Consider the following 13,972-nt stretch of genomic DNA (forward strand, 5'->3'; position numbering starts at 1 on the left):
GAGGAGGGAAGGGTCGGGGAGTCACTCACCTCTTCCTCATACCTCAGCGCAGAGGGATTAAGACACAGACTCAAGCAGGCTGTGGGTGAGGAGAAGTAGAACCTCACATCCAAGGACATCTTTGAGGAGACTGCTGGGATGAAAAAGGACTCCACACCTACGAAAACTAGACGTCACCACAAGAGAGCAAAAGAGCAAAAGCTACCCCACACCAGTGAGTCACCCCAAAGACATGGCCCCTTCACAGCACCCCACAGGCCCCAAGCCTCTCATCAGCTGGCCCTTCAGGAGCCCTCCCCTCCCCTGGCTTTCGGGACGCCCGCCTCCCTCCCCTTATTCAGTGCCCACATCCAACCTTGACCCCCTACCCACCCCCCAATCCTAACAAACCATTTTCCAGGCAGAAGAGTGGGGTGTTGGTCCTGTGGACTAACCTCCTCCATCCCCATCCCCAGCTATACAGAGGTTCCTGAGCTGGGTGCTGCCCAGCCCCGTTAAAAAATTCCTATGTCGCCAGCCAGGACAGTTTCCTATAAGTGCTGTCTTGCTGGGGGCAGGCATTGGAGGGCTTCTGGCTATAGGTGAGTGTTGGGGAGAGGCCCAGGGTGGGGCCCTCTTTGCACCTTTGAGGTAACCCTGTGCCCTTAGGTCTCTTTCAGTTCCTGGTGAACCCAATGGACATCTATGAAGAACAGAAGATAATGGTGTTGTATGGCTTGGCAGGTTGGTGCTAGCTAAGGCCGGGGGAACTTGGGCCCGCCCAGGATGCCCGAGGTGTGGGTGGGTTTCTTCTGTCCCTAAGCATCCCCGTGGTCTCAGCCTTGTCCTGAGCTCTGAGAAGAGATGGAAAGGAGACAGACCCCAGCCCTGGGAAGAAGCCACAGTCCTTGCCTTCAAGAGGCCTCCTCACTTTGAAGGCTTCCCTATTTCTGGTGTGACATAGTTCAAATCCAAGCCCTTCTCTCCTGTCCTGTCTGGCTTTAGTTTATTGCTCCTCCTGATACATTAAATTTGTTCGTCCATTCAGTACTAATTGAGCACGACCAAGACTAACAATCTCCCCACTCTTTTAGAGTTTACATTCTAGTGGAATTAGACAACACAAGAAAAATAGCATTTTTGAGAGTGACAGGTGGTGTGAAAAAATTAAACCAGAAGCTGTGATGGAAAGGGAGTGGGGAGCTGCCTTAGCTCTGAGTTGTCAGAGAGGCCTCTCAAAGAAAGTGACTTTTTGAATGAAGACCTTGTATCAGGGCTGAAAGAACAAAAATCTGAAATCTGAACCAAAATTAGTTTAACCATAGAGGAAGTTTGTTATGGAACAGCAGGTGTCAAGGTAGCGTGGAGTCTGGATAATCCAGAGCTCAGTAGGCCCATCAAGGACCCAGGTTCTTTTTCGTCTTTTCCCCCTCTGCCATTGTTGGCCTTTCAACCACTGCTCTTCATGAAATGGCTGCAGCAATTCCTGGCATCACATCTTCATATAGCAATGTCAAAAGACCAGAACATTTCTTCCTCGTGTCTCTTAAGAACAAGGAAAACTTCCCTCTAGCCCAGCCAACTTCCCCTCACACATCTTGGCAGCACCAGAGCACATGCTCAGCTCCCAGACCTATCCCAGGTGACCATGGAACTGGCTGCAGCCACAGATCATTGAATGAATGAACCTCTGTGGGAAACCAACAGGAAGCTACTTGTTCTCTGACCACCCTATTCAAGTCTGTTCTTCCAGGTTAACACCTTTAGTGAAGAGTCTTAACTTTCTGATCATTATTTAGCTGTCCTAATCCTGCTTTAGCAATTAGGACTATTGTCAGGACTTGAAAGGTCCAGCGCACTCTACATCAAAATTCCAACCTCAAGTCCATTCTGGGCAGAGGACTCCTTAGCTCTGAAGGCCCCTAGCTCAGGCCAGCTCCCTGGCAGTGGAGATGGGGGAGGGGCCTGCTCCTTCCTTTTTTTCTTCACTTCCTTCCCCTTCTGGTTCTTCTGATGTTAGAAAGGGGACTAGAAGAATTAGAGGAAAAGGGACCAAAATGTGAAGCCGCTGATACCATTCTAATGTGACTGCCACTTGCTCTGTGGTGGGCACTCACAGCCTGCTAGTCTCGGGGCCACTTGCAGTCCCCTTGAGCCTCTGTGGTGCCTCATAGTGCTTAAGTTTCTGCTGAGGAACTTCTGCAGGCCACCCACACTTTCTTCCCTAAGCAGGCTGCCCATGTGTGTGGACAACCTCAATCTCAATGGTGGCTTGAGGCCTGCTGCTCTGGTGGGCGCTGTGGAATGGCCCTACAAGGTTCTGCCCGGGCGGAAGCCCAGTCTGGGTGGGATGGCAGGTTCCTCTTCTCCCGGGCCCAGTCTCTGAAAGGGTGCTGTCATTTGGCAAGTAAACTCCCAACCTTTCTACAAACACACCTCCTCTATCTGCCCTCTCCAACCGCTTCTCTACTTTCAGGAAATTCCGATTTCTTGTCTTTATAGGCACTGATTGTGGTAGAGGGGTGAGATTAGTTTTGCTCTTTGGTAAGCCCAAGGCCGGTATCTGCAGCCCCGCGTCATTCTTCGGAATGTAGGGTGACTGTTAGTCTGCAGTCATCCCCGGCTGGGGTCTTTGGCCACAAGGTCAAGACCACAGAACAAGCCCTTTTCAATGCCCTGTTACACCACGACTGGATTATACAGATCCACATTTACCCGCAGGGGCCTGGGCAGGGACAGCCCAGTACACTTGAACAAAACCCAAGTTGCGTTAGCAAGGGAGAAGGCAGAACAAACTGTTGGGTGGCACCTGATAGGGTTTGCAGCAAACCTGTATGACGAGGTGGCGCCAGCCAGGTGGGGGTGGGGGGTGCTCCTGGCAGGGGGAGCAGCTAGGGCAAAGACCTGAGAAGAGAATGAGCTTGGCTTGTTCCAGGAACAGCAACAGACTGTGTGGGCAGACCTGGTAGGTGCAGGACTGCACTGCGCGAGGTCACGTCAGCAGGTAGGCAGGGGCCATGACCAGCGTCACAGGGTTTGGGCCCTTATCCCCACTGTGGTGGCAAGTGATTGGCTGGCCTGAAGCAGGGAAGGGACGTATTCTGTCTGAGGCCTTCACGAGATCGCTCTGGCTTCCTGGTGACCACTGAAGACTAGGTTAACAAGAGAGGAAGTGGGAGACTCCTTAGTCCCAGGGGAGATGATGGAGCCTCTGCAAGGGCAGTAGAGCTGGAAGGAAGTGTCAGCACTTGGGGTTTGTTTTGGCAAAAAAACGCTCTGTCAACACAGGAATCTTCTAGGTTCCCTGACCAGCTTATGCTGTCCCTCTGGCCTGGAACGCTGTCTGCACCTCCTAACAACGCTTGCTTACTCATCCTCCGGTCCCAGCTGACACATCGTCTCCTTTGTCCAGCCTTCCCAGCCCCACCCCTCCCTGCAGAAATCCCCCGCTCCCTGCTCGGCTCCCACAGTGCTTCCAGAGCGCCTCCCCGGTGCACTTGGCACATTGGGCTGTAGTCATTTGTTTATTCGTCTGTCTCTTCGCCTGATTACGAGCTTCCAGGAGCTCACTGTCTCCAAGAAGAGACCACAGGGAGACACATGTGAAACTGCTAAAACATACCAAGAGGCACACACAATTAAGGGCTAAAATCAGGTGTGCGCTAGGTGTCAGCGCCCCTGGAATGTTGGGGTGGCTCTGCGGAGCACCACTGCCTGGCTCCAGGATTTTTCTCTTGTTCTCTCTGTTTCCTCAGCGCGTGAGGTCTACATGAATCCACCCAGGAGGCGGGGACACTGGCCCCCTTCCCTAACACGAATGTGCACACATGTACACACACACAATTGGTCACCAGTCACGACTGCTGAGCTTCTGTCCAGCTCTCCATGCCCGCGCGCAGCGTTGGCACGCGGATGAACTCTAGAAATGGCTATTGAACGAACAAGCAAATGAATTAGTAGCCTGGAAATCCTCTCAGAGTCAGGATAGAGGGGCCAGGGCTGCATAGTGGTAGCTTTAGGAGACAGTTGTACCGGATAAGTGTTCTGGTAAAACTGAGGCTCGGGCCCTCCCTGGTGGTGCTCCGGATTACAGCTCAGCACGGTGAAGCTGGCTGGGGCCACTTTGGTGCGAGTTTGAGCCCTGCTCCGCAGGTGACCCACATGGCGCAGCAGACCTCTACTGACCCACCTGCTGCTCCCCTCAGTGTACTTCATCAATTTGCCTGTTCTGCTCCCCACTCTGTCTCTGGTGAATCATCTCGCCCCCCACAACTCTGACCTGTACCCCAGTTTTTTGTACACATAAATAAACCTTTAAAAAAAAACAACTGAGGCTCACCCTGCCTCACCACCCCATGGCTCTCTTGATAGGCTTGGGAGCCGTGGGCTGGGGGACTTCACCTCACATCCGCTGTGCCAGTCTCCTGCTACTGCCCAAGATGCTGGGCAAAGAAGGCAGGCTCTTTGTGCTGGGTTACGCCTTGGCTGCCATCTACAAGGGTGAGTGTGCCCTGAGTACTGAGGCCATGACCCTGGGTAGGTAGGTAGGTCATCCAGCGGGAGTGGTGCAAGGGGTTAAAGTGCAACACTATGAAGTTAGCCACAGCCCCCCACGAGTTTGATCCCCCATCCCCAGCCAGGGAGCTGACCCACATGGCGCAGCAGACCTCTCCTGTTTCTGCTCCCCACTCTGTCTCTGGTGAATCCTCTCACCACCCAACCCTGTACCTCTGGTCTGCACCCCAGTTCTTTTATGTATAAAGAAATAAAATAAATACATACTTATAAATCAGTATAGGATGGGAGCCTATTCCCAGCTGCCCCATCTTTCTGTATGTCCCTAGAAGAATTCCTTCACATCTCTGGGCCTCCTTAGTTTTTACAAATGAAAAAAATCAGAGGCTTAGGGCCTCCCCGGTGGCCTAGGGGTTAAGTCTCAACACTTCCACCAGCAGCCCTCCACAGAGGCCTAAATTTGATCTCAGCCAGGGAGGTGACCCACATGGCACAGCAGACCTCTCCTGTCTCACCCACTGTTCCCTTCAGTAGTGTATTTCAGTCCGTCTGCCTGTTCTGCCCCCCACTTTTTCTCCGGAGAATCCTTTCACTCCTGCACCTCTGACCTACACCCCAGTTCTTCTACACGAAAATAAATAAAACCTTTAAAAAGAAAAAACTCAGGAGTTGAATGAGATGACCTCTCCCATGCTTCTGGGTCCCATCACTGTGCCCTCTAGAGCTGCATGCAGATTAGCAGCTAGGGGTGGGCTCCAGAAAGGGAATAGCATTAGTGGGAGATGATCTACCAGAGGCCTCTTCCCCCAGGACCACTGAGCAACATGAAGTACAACCTCAACAAGGTAGTAGAGTCTCTGGGCTGCTTCGTGGAACTGCAGATCAACAATACCCGCAATGTCTGGCGTGTCTCCATGTCCCCCTTGAAGGCAATCTTCAAGGACCTTCTGGTCAGGACCTGCAAGACATGGCCTAGGGTTCCCTTTCCCATGGACTTGGTGTGGGAGCTGGGACCCTAGATTTTCAGTTTCACAATGGGAGCACTACTGGCCTCCTCTGCAGGGTGGTTCTGGTCCCGGGCACTACACGTCAGGAGAGCCCTGTTCCGGCATGGGATGGGCTCCATCTGAGCACCAAAATCAGAGGTTGGCGGCCTGTGTCTTGAGGAGTCTGGAAGAGTTTAGAGACAGGGGATGAGGGAATTGGGTATCAGAGGGCTGAAGAGTAGAGGTTGGGAGGACTGGAGTGTTGGTGAGCTGGGGAGAGAGGGACTGATAGCTCAGTGACATGGAGAAGGCAGAGTGGGTGGGAGAGATCAGTATGAGGCATGATGTCCAAGACTGGGGCAACCTTTGGTTAGCAAGCATCTGAGGGTGGGGGCCTGAGTGGGAGCTGGGAGCCAGGGAGGTGAGTGAGCAGAGGTTGAGGCAGTGGGTGAGGCAGCTGAGAAGAGGAAAGACTCCCCGAAGCCTCTGAATTAGACCAGGATCCCTGTAGGCCCGAGGAAGGAGCCCAGAGCTTAGCTAATGGGGGAGCCAGACAGGCCTCACGTGCCCTGGAACCCCATCCCCGACTTGTGTGCCCCCATGCTCCCTCCACTCTATCCCCTGCCTTGTCCTGTCTACCTTCAGGGCAGCAAAGAATCACTGAGAAAAGAGACTGGGAACATCAGCAACACCTTCGAGGAACTGGACACCCAGGTGAAGAGTGAGACCGGCTACACATCCAGCGACACTGGGGCCTTGGAGAAGGCAGGCCTCAGGACAGAGCCTCTGAAATACCTCTCCACGCAGAAGATGTTCGAGCTCAAAACCAAGCTGCGTTGCTCCTGTGAGGGGTGTCAGGGCAGGGCGGGAGTGGGGGTGGGGGTGCTCCAGGGCAGGGCGTGGGGAGCTCAGACCCTTTGCCCCTTCCCACAGATATAGTGGAGAAGGCCGTCAACTGCTGCCGAAATTGGTTTGACCAAAAGCATAGCCAGTGCATGCAACGCATCCCGGTCCCGTTCTTGAACAACCTGCTCTGCCTACCCATGCAGTTCAAGCAACTCTGTGGCATTGCCCGGGGTCAGCACAGCAGCAGGAGGGTGGGGAGCACTGAGGCTAGGGAGCTGAGTCCTTGGAGACCGTATGGGGGCAGGAAGCAGCCAGGAGAAGGGAGTGTGGGAGGTGCTACCCTCTGGTTTGTGACCCTGCAAGCTCCGGTGTGGGTGGACACAATGACTGGGCGTAATGATAGTGCTTTCTTACCTCATTAGGAGTTTTTGAGGATTTAGGGGAGATAATACCTGTAAAGCAGGTAACAGAACTGGCACTAGAAATTGCTCTATACATGTGTTGATTACTATTACTCTGGTTGTAGACATGTGAAATTATGGGGGGGTGGGGGGAAGCAGGCTCTGTTTCTGGGAGAGAGCAGCTAAGGAAGATGCATTGTGGGAAGAACCTCCATGCTAGAAAGTCATGGGCAGAGACATAAAAAACAGAATAAAGAAGATCAAGGAAGAGAAGGCCAGGAGGAGGTTGTGGGGGGCCCTGACCTGGCCCCACTGCCCACAGTGATGGGGATTTGGTGTAACAAGCGCCTCCCAGTAGAAGGCAACTTTGGGCAGACCTATGACTCCCTCAACAAGTCGGTTCGTGGCCTGGATGGGGAATTTTCAGCCAATATTGACCTCAAGGTAGGTGGCAGGAGCGAGGGTGCAGGGAGATATGGAAAGAGGGCACAGCACCAGGGCATGAGGACTGCAAGGGAGAGGGCCTGGCCCCAAGGGGCTGCGTGTGGGGGCAAGGTCAAGGAGAGGAAGGCATTGGGTGCCGATGGGGGAGGGGCTTGGGGTAGGAGAGCAGGGACCGGGGTCTTTCCTGGGACACAAGGGACAGTTGGGTGTGAGAGGGTGTCTGGAGATACAGGGGCAGGGTGCTGTGGCAAGCAGTACCTGGGGTGTGGGGGTTCCTGAAAGTCGGACCCCGCGAGGCGCCTGCTTGGAGATGCTGGTCAGGTGGGATGGCAGCAGGACACTGTGCCCCCCACCAGGAAGAGAAGCAGTCTGGGCTGGTGGGCACCAACGTGAACTGGCAGAACCTGGGCTCTGAGGTGCGTGACTACGTCAGACGCCAGGAGGCCCAGCTGGAGTGGTCCCTGATGCTGCTGCGCGGGCTGCTCTCCTTCACCTTCCTGCTGGTCCTGAAAGCGTGAGCCAACCCTGCCCCCGCTGCCCTGAGGGGAGCCCCGCCCCGGGTGCCATGGGGGGGGGGCACCAGGAGACAGAACAGCAGCCCCGCCACACCTGAACATGAATCTTCTGGTGTCTATGACTTTGCTTTTTTATCACGGTGAGTTCCTTGCTTACACAAAGTACAGGAAATGGGGACGTTTTGTCAGGAGAAATGTTACCCATGTCCCCAGCACCTTAAAAGGGCGACTGTCTTCATTCATCTACCTTCTTCCAGCCTTTATCCCAACGTTGACTTTTTTACTTTTCGCTTTGACTTTTGATTTTTTTTCTTGCCCTTCATATTCCCCTTGGCTCTGACTTTGTGCCATTTTTATCGTCCAATTCTGCTTTCATTTTCTCCCGCCTGCTGTGCTGGCAGCTACTTTCCCTCCATTTGGACCAAAGTCCCTAACCCCACCCAGCCTGGCGTCCAGCTGAGCTGCCCCCGGCCTCACTCTGTTCCCCCTGCTGACCTCTGGACCCTCCATTTCCTGTCTCCACCCCACATGCCTGAGATGGGCAGGGGTTGGGTGAGGGCAGCTGCAGGGGCTCTCGCCCTGGGCATCTGTGGGTTCTGGAAGACTGCAAGTGAGTGGCTATGTGTGTCCCCAGGGTCCTGCAGGAGAACAGAGGTGGACAGATCATGTTCTTGTTCTTAGGAGGCTCTTAGTGTCAGGGAGGCAAGACAGACATCCACAAAATAGAGGTGGTTCAGGGCTGTACTAAGGACTGGCTCTCAGGACAGGTGTGGGGGCTGGGGCGACACCCCTGGAAGAGCCACAGCTGGGCTGGAAGCTCTGAATGGGGGAACTGTGGTTAAGGAGGAGGGTGTTTTCTTGGACGAGTACCCCAGCATCTGTGGGCTGTGGGTGGCAGAGGGTAGGGTGGAGGACTGGGCTGAACTTAGCATGGCCAGAACAGTCTGGAAAGCCCTGATGATTACAGGATGGACGGGGGCTGCAGGCCAGGGTAAGCCAGAGAGGGGCGTGGCAGGAACTTGGCCTGAGATCCATGGAGGAAGGGTAAAAGGGTAGCAGGTCTCAGAGCCAGCCCGAGGAGGGAAGGAAAGAGGCACAGATTCAAAAGCCACTTCCGGGCTTTCAACCTGGGTGAGGTCACTCACCGAAGGGGCTAAGCTGGCAAGAGGGCAGAGCCCAGGCTCAGACCAGACGCAGCAGCTGTAGGTCTCTCCACAAGGGGGCGCTCGCGGCCTTCCTATTTGTGGTTCCTTCTCAGAGGCAAAGACGGGATTTTTACAGGGTCCCTGAACCAACAGCATTGGAACTTAAGTTTCACAGTTTACAGAGCTTACTTGATGTAATGTTGCAGTTTTAAACACATTTCCAACAATTAAAATCTCCTCCCAGGAAACTGAAGCTTTATGTGGGACTTAGGGAAATACACAGAGAGCTAGGTCAGCTCACACACGCGCGCGCACCTGCATTCACAGAAAACACTGGTGCTCTCGGAGTATGTTAGGGGAAAGGGAAAGGGGAGCCGGGGATGGGTTTTGTTGGAGGTGACATCCAGATGTTCTGTGGGCTCACCAGAGAGGCAGGGACTGAGAGGTAAATGTGGGGGTCAGAACAGATCTGGTGACTCTTGCAGCCTTAAGAGGCTTTTGTCTCTGTGCTTTGTCCCTGCTGTTTCCTCTGCTTACTCTGTATCCCGCAAGACACACCCCACTCTGACTTACCCTGGCCTGCAGCCCCCATCCATCCTATAATCATCAGGGTTTTCTAGACTATTCTGGCCATGCTAACTGCAGCCCAATATTTGCACACACATGTGCTTGCAAGACCCTCCCTCCAGCACCTCTGGCAGGTGTCATCTGTTGCAGGTCTGTCTTTCACAGGACCCTGAGCTGCTGCAGGGCAGGGCGGGACCCTCTCCTAGGACATAAGTGGAGTTCAGCACCACTGCTAGTTGGGTTGGCTGATGGCACACCTCATGGAAGCGTGTGATTGAGCGGACCCGGTTCTGTCCACAGGTCCTTCTCCTATATAGACAGCTATAATAGGGACATACGCTTCGACAACATCTATATCAGCACCTACTTCCGTCAGATTGATGAGCGCAGGAAAAGGCTGGTGTGTGAGCACAACCCTGCCCTGAGTGCCTGCTGTGCCCAGGGGCCTTTGGGCTCCAGGAGGGGAGAGGGGGAGGGGGAGGGGTGGCTTCCCCATGCGGCTGTTTTCCCAGGGCAAACAGACCCTGCTGCCACTTCGAAAAGTCGAGGAGAAAACCATCATCTTCCCCTTGAAACCTGCTATCCAAGCCTTGGAAATGAGAAATATGGTGAGGACGCCCTGTGGCCAGCCCCCGGAATCCCGCTAGAGGCACGGATCCGAGGGTGGGGGCAGAGGTGCTGAGGCACCACCTTGCCCTGCGCTCCAGGCCCTCCTGCTGTTCCTGGCAGGGCACGGAGCTCTTGGAGGCACTGCCTGTCCTGCTGCTGCTGTTGCTGCTCTGTGGCCTGGACTGGGTGCTCTACACCATCTTTGACACCATGCGCCAGCAAACCTTCCTGAAGTACTCCTTCCGAAGTGAGCCCACACTCCCTCACCGCCCCTGGCCCCTTATCTAGTAGACCCCACCCGCAGGAACTCCCACACCAAGTCTTCCCCTTTTGTTACCTCCTACTGCGTGTCAGCCCTTCCCAGTCTTTCAGGGTCTAATCTCAGTCCTGCAAACTGACAGCTGTCAAGGGGGGGTGGGGAGGGAGCCTCCCCTCACCTTTTCATCTCCAGTAGTGGGGGTGGCGTTCAGTGAATCCCAAACACTCCAGAGAAGCTCATTAATATTTCTGTGACTGAGGCTCGCCCCCACATCCAGAGCCTCTCTCCTCTCATTCCCTTTCCTCCCTCTCTTTCCTGACCCCACTATATCCATCCTGGCCTCAGGCAGTCATAAATTGGAGGTGAAGGTCGGGGGAGACTCCATGCTTTCTGGGCTTCTTCGGAAAACTATAGGGCTCCTGAACACCTCCTCTGACACAGTGATTGAAACAACGAACGCACGTGAGTAGAACTGAAAATCTGGGTTAGAGAAATTGAGGCTGGGGGCAAAGGTCTTGCCCAAGCAAAGATTTGGGGGGCCGGCCTTGGGTGTAGAGTCAGCTTGTTCTCTCTGCTTAAGATCAGAGCAGGAACAGCAGTCAGGCTTGGGGAGCAGGAGCACTAGTCTGGAGAGTCAGGAACAGAAGGTCCCAGCCCTCAGGAGTGGTGCTGTCCAATAGAACTTTCTGTCAAAACAGAAACTTTCTGTCTCAGTGCCAGGCCTAGGGACACAGTACTGATGCCGCAGCTCTGCAGGCCAGAGGCAGGCACACCAGGGTCACCTGGCTGGGAGGGGGAGGTCTACCCAGGGCTGCAGGGTCCCTCCTGGGGTCCTGGCCAGGCTCTCACCTGCCTGCCCCTGCCCCCAGCCTGCCTGCCCCAGCCTGTGAGCCTGGAATCCAGGGCCTACGTACGGGTTGCTGTACCCATGGGCGTGCTGCTGTGTCTCTGCCTGTTACAGGCTTTCGGCTACCGGCTCCGGAGGGTCATTGCAGCCTTCTACTTCCCCAAGGTGTGCCCCTCCCAAGGCCTCCCCACCCCTGATACATGCATACACATACCCATCCACACCCCACTCCCTACCCCAACCCCATCTCTAGGGAGAACTGCCTATCACTGGTCCCCTCTCCCTGGCCCCAGAGAGAAAAGAAGCGGATTCTGTTCCTCTACAATGAGCTACTAAGGAAGAGAGCAGCTTTCATACAAGTGAGGGTGGCTGTCATCATAAAGCACGCACAACAGCAGAAGGCTCCAGTAAGTCCAGGCCCGTGCTTGCTGGGTCTGAGAACTCTGTGTGTATTGGGGGGGGGGGGCATCTCCTTCCAGCCTACCAGCATCCACCAAGGTCCCCAGGCTTACAGGGGCTCAGTGAGTTCTGCATGCTAAGGCCACCTGTGGTCCCACATCTGGAGATTAGGGCCACAACCGTCTCTGTATCCCAAGATTCAGCCCAGCCTAGTGGGTCATGGAGAGGCTGGCAGATTTGCTAGTTGGGTCAAAGGAAAACAAGAGGGGTTCATCAGAAATTTGGGGCCCAAGGCAAAGCCACAGTTTCTGCTGGAGGGCTGCAGACCAAAGCTCAGTACAGTTCAGAGGAGCGGGCAGCATCCTGGGGGGCAAGAAGGCCTTGCGAAGGGGCAGGTATTTCATGGAAAGAGCATGAAGTCAGAAGGGCCAACTTCCAGTCCACACCACCTCATTAAGCCATGTGACCTTAGCCAAGGCCATCACCAGACCAGTTTCTCTTCCAACTAATGGGAGAAGATCTGGAAGGCCTAGACTGGACTGGTGTGGGGCTCTGGAGCCAGAGGGCCAGTGTTTAAATCCTGGCTCCTCCCCTTACTGTTCTGACAAGTGTGTGATCTTGAGCACTATTGAAATGTTGTGCCTTGATTTTTCCCTTCTGTAAAGTGGAATTAACTACTCCCACTGAATGAGTTTCACTTTCTGTGGCAGGCACGCAGCAAGTTCTCCACATGTGATAGTTATTGTGTGACCCTAGGCAAGCGATCACCTCTGCAAGCTTTGATTTTCTCATTTGAGAAAGAGGTGATGATAATAGCAATGCCTTCCTTATGTGGTTAGTGTAGAAAATGAGTAAATTAACTTAGTTTCCTAGGCTATAGCCCAATGTTTTATATATACGTATATATAGAGAGTGACATCCAATTCTCATTTAATCAACTTTAACTAAACTCATACAAACAAGAGAGCTTAACTTTTTCCTCCCATGGCTTGATTCTTCATCCCCCATGAAACACAATAGGGGCTGGGTGAATGCCTGATGAAAATACAAAATACCTAAGGTCTGGTTCTGAAATAACTAAATTTGATGGGAAGATGGATAGATAAGTGAAGGGTATTCTTTCCAAGCAGCAGGGACAGGATGTGCAAAGACTCAAAAGCCCAAAGGGAATAAATGCCGAGTATCAGGGCTAGTTTAAGGAGACACTGGCACAGAGGTTGCACTGTTTGGGAAAGGGTGAGAGCAAAGACCAGAAAAGGACCAGATTAAGGAAGGACCTGGAGACCAACGCTAAGAGTTCAGACTTTGGGCAGGCAGTGGGGTGAAATTTCTTGAACAGAGTGACCTGGTAAAATGGCTTGTGGAGAAACACTCCTGGCAGTTGTGTGTATGGAGGTGAGCATCTGGAACCACGCTTGTAATTTGGCATCACTGTTCCTAGATCTGGCCAGGTTTGTTTATGATCTGTGTGCTTTTGGGAAAGTTACTTAACTTTTATGAGCTTCATCTTTCTCATCTGTAAAGTAGGGGACACAATAGTGATGTCTTATTTGCCCTAATCACTTCTCAGCCTCATCTTGGGGACAAAGTAGGACTGATTTATGGAAAAGTGCAAATGATGGTTGTTGCTGTTACTGGCTGGGACAGAGTCCAGCTGCATCCTCCCACTCTTCATTGCAGAAGTGGGGAACAGAGGCTCTCTAGAACCCACTCCGTAGTACACTTGTCCTTCAGGGGTCATCTCTGCCAAATCCAGCTTCCTCCAAACAGGTGACATTGTCAGGCCTGGATAAACCGGACTAGAAGGACTAGAAGCGCTGTACAGTTGCCCAGAACCCTCCATTCCCCACTCTAAATCCTCCCAACAGCGCCCCCATCTGACCCGCCTCTGCCCGTTCCTGCGCCGCTGGAAGCGCCGGCACTGCGCGGTGTGCCTAGCAGCCCAGACGCCCGACTCCTACGTGTGCCCGGACTGCGAGACCATGTACTGCCAGTCGTGCTGGCTCAATATACGGCTGCGGTGTCCGATCTGCAAACCCCCGAAGAATCTGTCCTCCGTCTTCAGCGACAGCAACGATGACGCTACCTACGCGGAGTGAAGGGGGGCATACGGCCCGCTCTCGCGCCCCGCGCCTTCTGGTTTAATAAAACGCGTTGTACATTCCCGCTGCCCGCGATTCGCATGATCTGTGCGGGAGGGCGAGCTCCTAGCTGCCGGCCCGCAGTCGGGAGAAGTGGCTCGCCGGGCCTCTGCCGAGCGGGCCGTGCCCGTGAGGCAAAGCTGCTAGCAAGGGGTGCAGACCCAGAGCCGGGGAGCCTTGACGCGCAAGCGGGTCAGACAGGTTCTCGAGTTCCACCCTGAGCAGCAGCCGGAACGCGGCGGGGTCCAGCTGCGCCGGCAGGGTCCCCGCCCCTTTAGGACCCGGCGCCCGGCGGGGGCGGAGCCGTGGCGGGGGCGGG

General features: G+C 54.2%; 1 protein-coding gene across 1 annotated transcript; it reads left to right on the forward strand.

Annotated features, from left to right (window-relative positions):
- Window positions 1–138: 138 nt before the first annotated feature.
- On the forward strand, window positions 139–13,611 carry DCST1 (DC-STAMP domain containing 1). The gene is made up of 16 exons (XM_004693641.1): window positions 139–214; window positions 456–581; window positions 649–723; window positions 4,351–4,479; window positions 5,305–5,444; window positions 6,126–6,324; window positions 6,414–6,557; window positions 7,050–7,171; window positions 7,528–7,685; window positions 9,699–9,798; window positions 9,911–10,006; window positions 10,128–10,254; window positions 10,612–10,728; window positions 11,136–11,278; window positions 11,407–11,520; window positions 13,381–13,611. The coding sequence occupies exons 1-16, from the start codon at window positions 139–141 to the stop codon at window positions 13,609–13,611; spliced, it is 2,097 nt and encodes a 698-aa protein (XP_004693698.1).
- The last annotated feature ends 361 nt before the right edge of the window (window positions 13,612–13,972 follow it).

Source organism: Condylura cristata, unplaced genomic scaffold (genome assembly GCF_000260355.1).
Source record: "Condylura cristata isolate star-nosed mole 26May11 unplaced genomic scaffold, ConCri1.0 scaffold00040, whole genome shotgun sequence".
Lineage (NCBI taxonomy): Eukaryota > Metazoa > Chordata > Mammalia > Eulipotyphla > Talpidae > Condylura > Condylura cristata.

Bases quoted from the DNA above. Each gene is read 5' to 3' on its own strand.
- DCST1 (XM_004693641.1), top strand. From the start codon at position 139: ATGAAAAAGGACTCCACACCTACGAAAACTAGACGTCACCACAAGAGA. The intron at 582-648 runs GTGAGTGTTGGG...CTGTGCCCTTAG, and splicing joins TGGAGGGCTTCTGGCTATAG to GTCTCTTTCAGTTCCTGGTG. The intron at 7,686-9,698 runs GTGAGCCAACCC...TTCTGTCCACAG, and splicing joins TTCCTGCTGGTCCTGAAAGC to GTCCTTCTCCTATATAGACA.